We start from the raw sequence: 9,055 nt of genomic DNA on the forward strand, positions 1-9,055 counted from the left end.
TTGGATAAGTAAGGTAAAAGAGGATATGAGAATTCACCCTTAACCCCCCCTCCCACCATATACCACCAAGTTTCTAAACGTAATTCAAGCATTTTAGTATAGTTTTAAAAATATTTATTAATATATAATTTATAATAATAATAATAATTTTGGTTTCAGTGTTCAGTCACTTGCTCCACTCTGACAGCTGCATCTTCTTAGGCGAATTTCTGGCAAATTCAGTTATTATTTCATTTTCATGGAATTGCTCTTTTTTATTTATATTAGCCATAGATAACCCATCCAGTCTGTTTTCCGACATGGTGCTTCTTAAAAATATTTTTAAGCGATTAAGTGCTGAAAACGTTCTTTCCGGAGTGAAAGAGGTAACTGGTAACGTGGCGAATAATTGTAAAAGTATTTTAATGTTAGGTCGAAGATTGGTGCGATGAGAGAGTGAATCAAGAGCAGAATTCGGTTTTAGAATAGTATTTTGACTCCATTGTTGCTTCCATATGAACAGGTCAGCCCTGATTGTAGATGAGGTATCATCATGGAGATCTTGGACATATATTTTAGCAGCTTTTATAATATTTTTATCGTCATACATATTTAAATTGGCCGGAATAAGTCCTTCAAGTGGCATAACATCAATAAGCCTTTGATTAAAACGAGCATCCATTGATTCTATTAAATAGTCAAGATACATTATACATATAAACACGGCCCATGGGGGAGGCTATAGCCTCCTTAGCTCCCTCCCTTGGCTACGCCACTGCCATTGATTAAACAAACATAGATAGCCCACGCAATGATAAATATTGGAAACACCTAAAATGTCTCAAATGGAGCCAGAATTGTAGTAGTAATGGATTTCTGAAAACAGAATGCTCTGGTGTTCCATATAAACATTTGTAATCTTTAATTTATTGTTATCCGTGATCAATGTTGATGCATTGCTGAAAAATTATAATCAATTTTAACCGTTGTCATTTTTTCTTTTTATCATGTATAGGTTCTGTTAAAGCTAATTGTATGAATTTTATATGTTTTGTAGTTACCTTATTTGACTATTACATGATTATACTTTTATTTTACAATTATATTTATATTTTTTGCCTTTAAAATCGGCCAATTATTGAATTTTCCACAGAAACTTTAAATAATTAGATAAATCAAGAAATGAGATAAAATTAATATAAATTTTTTGTTTTTTTTTTATTAAAGTTTATACTTGTGAATATGAGATCCAAAAAAGCCTTGAATAGAAAGTACTCTTACTATTTACAACAGATCACATGTTATAACCGTAAGCGTGCGTGTACAGGGTATTATACTTGTATCATTCTCGGCATATTGTAAAAATGTTAAATGCCCAAGCCCGAAGTAAATGAACGAAGTATATAGGCACTGTGCCTAGGGCCTACGAAAATGTGTGGCTAAGATTTTTTGTAGTATGTAAATTAGTATAAATCAATTTTTTTTAGGGTTTTTGACAATTTATATTATATATGTTTTGAATTAAAATGAATTTTTTTTTACATTTGTTAAAACTTTTATTGTATAAAAATTTATAATAGTTATCATATAAAAGTTAAGATTTGATTTTAATATTGTAAATATTATTGTTTTTAAAAGCTTAACACTGCATAAGATTCAACACTTCCTCTCCCAAAGAGAAGGTTTCTTAATCATTTAAATACTGGACAACGGCCCTGCAAGGACTGTGAACCTAGGGCCTACGATAGTATTAATCCGGCCCTGGACACAAGTAGCAGACATATTTTGTAATTGTGCTGAACATATAATTTAAGATTTCAAAAATATTAAAACAAAAAAACGTTGTCCATATTATAATTTTTTAATTAAAAAATCAAAAAATATATAAAACATTATACTATAAAAAAAGTTTAACTTCCGAGAAATTTTGCCTTATTTTTTATAGATTTTCCGAGGGATTTTCTGAAAAAATAAAATGTAAACGATATTTATAAATAATTGAAAAATATCTAGGTTATGTCAGTGGCGTACATCATCGTTTATAATTAATCAGAGGTATGTAAGAAAGTAAAAATAATCAGAAAAACAAGAAATTAACATTTTTTTTTTTTTTAAATCGTCAAAAAGAGCAAAAAAAAAAAACAGAACGTGTTCAGTACATGACATACATTTCCATATTATTCTGCAACATTTTACGTCAAACCATAAAAATAAGCAAATGCTATGAGTCCCAAGTCCTGTTCATTATCATGTAAAGAAGAAGTGAGTATTTTTCTGAAAACAACAATGAAAATTCTCACGGTTTTATTTTCACAGAGACGTTTCAAATCATCCCTAATCCAGCTACATTATTGTATAATACACAGGTGTCCTTACACTGTATTTCATTACGAATAGAGTTTGAATGCTCTAAGCAAATATTAAAGAAAGCATATTTTTTTCTTCATATAATACATCATATATAATAATTAATAGAGAAATATGCTCTCAGTATAGCTGGTATGTTTATTAATTTTAATGTTTTGTGGTAGGTTTACTTTGTGATATGTATACTTGCTTATATATTATACTAACTACATACAACAACTATTAATACATATAAAATTGCATAAAATTATAATAGAAAAAAAAATATAATCAGCTATAGAACAAATTTGGTTACGAGTATGCAATATATACTATATATTATACAGTGTAATTATTTATAAATATTATAACGCTTAATAATTCAGTCGAGTGACATCGGATTGATATGTGGTTTTCGGGAAGAGATAGGGAGAATGCCTAAATTCACATTTTTCAACGGTTTTCAAATGTTTAACTCTTTTATTGTGCGCATGTCCAACACAACTTGCATTTTTTTAAACAACAACACCTACTTTTAATAACAAATTTGGACAGACCGTTATTTCTTAAGTCAATTTATTACTTCTTATCCTAGCTCTAAAACTAAAATTGACTAAATGACAACGAATGAAAAATGTCGATTAAAATTAATGAATTTTTCAACAATCATCCTAGAATTTTATGATTTATCGTGCAATTTTAAGTATTTTTTTTTGTATTCGTAGGTTTTTTGACTTTATTAAATCATTTAAATTTGATTTTGAAGAATTAATTAACTTAAATTACTCCTTTTAGGTACATTTTAGTTAATTTACTAAGGAAAAATTAAACGAATTATCACAATTTTTATAATTTTGAACATTTTTATTATTTATTTGGGTAAAACAATTTAAAATAATTATCTAATAAATTGTTCAAAATGTAATCCTTTATCTCTATGCATGATTGAAATCGACGCATAATTGTACTAAACCACCAACCGAGTGTTATTAAAAATGGCTCTTAGCAGGAACAATTTTTGTAGAATTGATGACGTAATAACTCATGAAAATATAATAATGACAGATATCATTGTATTGTTTTTTTTTTAAATTTAAAATTAATTTTGGTATTTTGGTGTTTTAAAGTTTTAAATTTATTTCATTATGTTTTCCTGTCTAATTTTCGAGGCAACTTGTTTTTCTGTTTCAGGTTTCAACAAGCATTTAAGAAATAAACATAAGGAAATAAAAAAGCTAAAACTGTTAAACATAAGTTGTACACAAATCGTCACTGTAGAGAATATGACATGCGTACAACTTAAATTTAACAATTTTAGCTTTTTTTATATCCGTATGTTTATTTCTTAAATGCTTGTCGAAACCTGAAACAGAAAAAAAAACGTTGCCTCGCAAACTTGACAGGAAAACATAATGAAATAAACTTAAAACTTTAGAACACCAAAATACCAAGATTCATTTTTAATTCAAATTTAAAAAAAAAAAAAAACAATTTAAATTCTCGTCATCATAGTGTCATTGGTTCTACAAACATTTTTTCCTACTAAGAAACATTCGTGTGTTATCCCGTAGCCACGGAAATGTTTAAACACGTCGAGTACAGTCAATTTTGGTAGTGGGGGTAGTTGTTCGGCTGAGTGAATAGTGAATTAGTATTATACCGGTGAATTTTATTCACTCGCTCAGCCAGTACAGACATACTCCAATAGTTCTGTATAAACAATAAGAGCAAAAAAATTAGATCAATAAAAATTTTCTCTACTCACACGGCGTTATTAAAAATACCTCTCCGGAAAATGTCATGGGATTTCCTTTGGTGTAAGTGTCGTTCTAGAAATAATAGCACTATTATATTAAGAGTAGCTATTAAATCTTCTAGGAAAAAAGAAAAAAAAAAATCAAGTTGACACTTGAATCCACAAATGTGAATTGTAAGATCTGTTCCGATCATGCGTTCAAAAACCGGTCGACGCTTTTCAGGTACGATTCGCACGCGACAATGTTATCAACAAGTTTCGACGTTTGGTCTCCGAGTAACGCTAAGGGAGTGACAACAGAACGAAAAAATAAGCTCGCACGACGTAACGTAAGAATATTTACAACACTATCGTGTTATATGTGAGAATGTTCTACTCACACGGCGTTTTCAGATGCACCACTCCGGAAAACGTCATCGGAGGTCTTTTTACGTTGGTGTCATTCTAAAAACAATAACACACACACATGGACATGAATAGTCTTGCAGCTCTCTCTCTCTCGAGAAAAAAAATAAAACGAATAGGAGGAACAACGGGTCGTAAGCACGTTTACAAAGCGAACCGTAATATGTGTTTTACAATGCGTACCCTTGTGAAATAAACGTTCCGGCACGTCGGTTTCCCGTCGACCATCACGCTCTCGTATTGGACGTGGCTGAACCGCACGTTCGTGGCCATCTGCGGGCACTGTATATAAAAAAGAATAGGACATTATGTTACGCTCATGTACCGAGAAGCAGATGCGTACTTTGTCGAAGTTTTTCGCCGTCAAATGCAGGACCACCTTCGGTGCTATTGCGCAAGCCGTCCCGACGATTGCAGCCAAACTGGCGGCCGGTTCGCGGGCCCCGAGATCGCCGGCGTCGTACTCCGGTTGGTTCGCGCGCCCGCGACCGTCACAGGGAGGCGAGGCGATCACCGCGTCCGCTCGCAGATGGGCCAGATCCACCAGGAAGAAGTCGCCCACCATGAAGTCTATGCGGTCGGCGACCCCGTAAACCTGCGCGTTCCTCTTGGCCAACGCGATCTTCTTGGGGTCCGCGTCCATGGCGATCACTGCGGCCCCGGAGGAATCGTATCAGACACGAAAAACGCCGTGTAAGCAACGATCGGTAGATCGCGTAACGGATATAGGTGGGACTTACCGCGGTGGCAGGTGAACGCCAGCTGGATCGCGTTCCCGCCGGCACCGCAGAACGGGTTCAGCACCGTCGCGTACCAGCACCGGTTCGCCAGATGTCTTGCCGACACCTCGGTGCACGAAGACCGCAAGCTCACTTTAGGGTCGGAATAATAAAATAAACCAATTCCGTAAGCACAAAACAAATATACGATTATGCGATTTACCCTCGTCCAGCATAATGCCAGCGTCGAACTTGGAGAACAACGTGAACCGCCGTACCCAATACTCGTGCGTTTGACGTGACGTCGACTCCTGAGCGAAAAACAAAACCGGAAGAGTTTATGCGACGGTGTCCGTTTGCGTTCAACCGGGAAGTGGTCGTGCGCGTGTTTAATATTTTTTATTATCTCGTTTAATTGTTTTCGGCGATTATGCACGATAAAAAACGAAGGATTCGGGGAACATTTTATATTCGTTTTTTTGGACGACGTTCGCGCAGTTTACGTCAAGATATGCCGTATGGTTTCTCCGGACGTTTCGTTTGATTTTTGGACGAACTTCTAAATTTTTATAGGCCTATTCTCACCTGGACGTTATCGGTTTCCGCGCGGTCGTTCGCCGGGTCGGTTGTGGTTGAACCGTTCGCGATATTCGCTTCGTCTCCGGAAGCAACGCGACACGTGTCCACGATGTCCGTCTGAGAAGTACAGTCCACACGAACCGTCCCGCTCCCACACGCAATGTGGCACGTGTCCACGATGTCCGTCTGAGAAGAACAGTCCGCCTGAACTGTCTCGCTCCCACACGCGACGTGACGGGTGTCCACGATGTCCGTTTGAGAAGAACACTCCGCGCGAACTGTCTCATTCCCACACGCGACGTGACGGGTGTCCACGATATCCGTTTGAGAAGTGCCATCGGTGAACGGGATCCCGTCTCCACGCGTGACATCACCGGCGGCCGCGCGAGTCGACTCGTCCACCGGGACCGCCGTGGTGGCCGGAAACGCGCGGCCGCCGTCTCGGCAGTCCGACCTGAGCGCCCCTTCGACGCATCGTTTGTGCGCGTATCCGTGCCGGCAAGCTAAAAACCGTGACGGGAATCCGAGAAAAATAAAAAATTAAACCGATCACGTCGGATCGTGTCCACGGTCGTACCGTCGTTTTCGCACTCGACCATTTTGGACCACGCGCCGGTCCGGCCGCAAACGGAACATGCCGCCCTGAACCCGCGCCACTGTTCACTACTGGCCGCATCGAACGAGCAACGGTGGCCGCGGCTGAAAAACAATCGAACCACATCGTTACGACTGGACGATCCATGGTCACGTCCACGTAACGTATTGTGATGTATGTACCTGGTCGTCGAACCCATGTCTGGTCAATTACGTTAGCTCGATGACACAAGAATCGATCAAAATGATAACTTTACTCGTCTTAACTCGGTTTGACGACGACTCGACGAACGGCAAAAATTTTCGGGTGCCGTAAGAGTATTTTCACCAGTAAATTCGAAAGAATGCCGTTTGTTGAAATGCACTCCAACGTATCGGGGAAAAATTGCTTGGTAACGTTCGATACGCCATCGTATCGCACCGATATCGTTTTGGCCAATGTATAAAAAAAAATAATCGAAAAATATTTTCGCGATAGAAACGCATTGGTATAATGCTTACGCGATAAGTGTACTGCAGCCCGAATTCCTGGTGGTCAACGAATATATTAAGAAATTACTGTTAATTTTCGTTTAATCGAGACTCGAGCGAATATTCGGATATTTCAACACGTTTTTTCATAGAAACAGTCGATTTCGTATAAAATTCTTTCGTGGCTTTTCGGTACATTCTTTTCTACGATTAAAATACAAAAACTTCTATCCCGAAGCCTTAAATACTCAAATTACAAATATTAACTACAAAAATAATGCAGATTTTCATGGTTTAAGTCAATTTTAATCAACTAAATAAATATTAATAAATTCTAATAGCATGCGGATATTATACAACGACTTGTATATTTATGAAAAAATCAGACACCCAATTATGACCCTTTGTACTTTGATTAACAGATTTAATTTAGAGATTAACACACCAAATGTAGCTAATTTATTTAGAGGAAGGTGATAGTTAACTTTGTCGAAAACTTTTTGAAAATATAATTAAAATCTAACCGTAAATGATCACTTAGAGCCATAAGTATTTTGCAATGCTATAAAATTGATGTGGGGAAGGGGTTCAGGAACGTTGATTGAGTTGGAAAGGAGAGACGTAATACATATTTGATTAGCTAATCTCAGGCGGGAGGAAATAGTGTCAATGTGCGTAAGATCTCTTGTAGGAATATAGTCGTGAAAGTGTTTTTGGATCTTTTATTTAAATGCTACATAAGTGGAACATTTATTTTAAACTCGCTCGAGTTGATCTATATCCTTCGAACGATAGGGGTGCCAAATGACTGACCCATATTCAAGTATGGAGCATACTAAGGAATAGTAAAATGTGCGGGAGCAATTAACCGTTAAATAATTTGATCAATACGATTTAATGAACCGTATTCGCGCATTCAGGGATAAACGCAAGAAAAAATTCAAGGGAAGGGGGTTTGAAAAAATGTAAAATGTTGATAAATATTATGCTTTATTACTCGTTGTATAATATATATCAGTGGTTTCCAAACTGTGGGGCGCGCCTCCCTAAGGATGCGCAAGCACTTATCGGGGAAGGCGCATGGAGAATATTTATATTGCATATTACACTATTATATATTTATTTTTAGATTGACCGCAATTTGTTTTTCATAAAATAATGAAAAAAAAAATTTGTTTTATTTATTCATGGGAGGCAAGATAATATATATTTTTTTTTTTGGTCTGAGAACCTCTTTTATATATTTTTTTATACATATTTTATTTGCAAGTCTCATGGGAAACTTTGAAATAACTATTACATTTGTAGGTCAGGTCATTTTATCCTTATACTTCGAGGCGGGGAGTTGACTAAGATCCTTCTGCGTTCGCGCCTGCACGCACTCGATCATTGAAACGGTTTTATTTTTATTCCGAATATCACGTACGCATGCGGTATAAATTGGTATAATTTGTAGCACTTTGGACATTTTTCGGGCTCTAATCGTTTGAACATTATGATCGTTTTTCGAATCCCCCGTGTTTTCGTGACATTCGTGCGCACCATACATTTGTATATCATAATACTGCAGCAGTCGGTGTACCGGGACGAGTTCAACATGAATGTAATAAAGTGGTAATAAAATTCCCGAGTGTCTAGGAACGGTAGAACACCGCGAGTTCGCTGTACATGTTTTATTCATGTGTATATATGTGGCCGTACACGTGCGCACACCGACGGGGTGGCTGTACAGCTCTCTCGGATCGATTATAATCCGGTAGTGTTGCTTGGCAACGGGGCGCGCGAGAGGCTCCTCTACAAAGAAAACGAGATTTTTCCCTACTTTTCCGAAAAATACTTCGAGAGCCCCCCTCCCACAATGAGTTCGAACAATCGTAAGCCGTATGCACGCACATCGGTCCCGCACGGCTTTCAGTTTCTAGGCGCAATTGCATTGCGGAATACCGGCATTTTTTTCATCCCTCCCCACCCGGTTCGCGTGCACGAGGTTTCGAAACGTGTATGCTTTTTTTTTCCCCTCGCTTTTCTGTAATTAATTATTATTGCCTATGGCTTGCGAACGAAAAACGCACTCGACGGGCGAATGTGAACGAACGATTCGTACCACGGCACGAGTCGTTTCGTCCGATAATCGGAGGGTGGTTGCTGTTTTCGCGCTCACGACTTCCGTGTTCCCGTTACGGTCGGTTTTCGTACGCACTCGCCG

At 37.5% G+C, this 9,055-nt stretch overlaps 1 protein-coding gene across 3 annotated transcripts; it reads right to left on the minus strand.

The window, feature by feature from the left end:
• Positions 1-3,415: 3,415 nt before the first annotated feature.
• LOC112691931 lies at positions 3,416-7,964 on the minus strand. 3 transcript variants are annotated; one of them, XM_025566413.1, is made up of 10 exons: positions 6,562-7,964; positions 6,362-6,483; positions 5,791-6,287; positions 5,429-5,516; positions 5,227-5,358; positions 4,830-5,137; positions 4,670-4,768; positions 4,462-4,525; positions 4,110-4,363; positions 3,416-4,035 (listed from the first exon to the last, which is right to left on the minus strand). In XM_025566413.1, the coding sequence occupies exons 1-9, from the start codon at positions 6,576-6,578 to the stop codon at positions 4,272-4,274; spliced, it is 1,419 nt and encodes a 472-aa protein (XP_025422198.1). In that variant the 5' UTR covers positions 6,579-7,964; the 3' UTR covers positions 3,416-4,035; positions 4,110-4,271. The 3 variants fall into 3 exon arrangements, with proteins under 3 accessions (XP_025422198.1, XP_025422179.1, XP_025422188.1); XM_025566394.1 differs by having other exon boundaries at positions 6,362-7,964; XM_025566403.1 differs by having other exon boundaries at positions 3,416-4,363; positions 6,362-7,964.
• Positions 7,965-9,055: the final 1,091 nt, after the last annotated feature.

The sequence above is a fragment of the Sipha flava genome, unplaced genomic scaffold, assembly GCF_003268045.1.
Source record: "Sipha flava isolate LNK unplaced genomic scaffold, YSA_version1 115_pilon_pilon, whole genome shotgun sequence".
Lineage (NCBI taxonomy): Eukaryota > Metazoa > Arthropoda > Insecta > Hemiptera > Aphididae > Sipha > Sipha flava.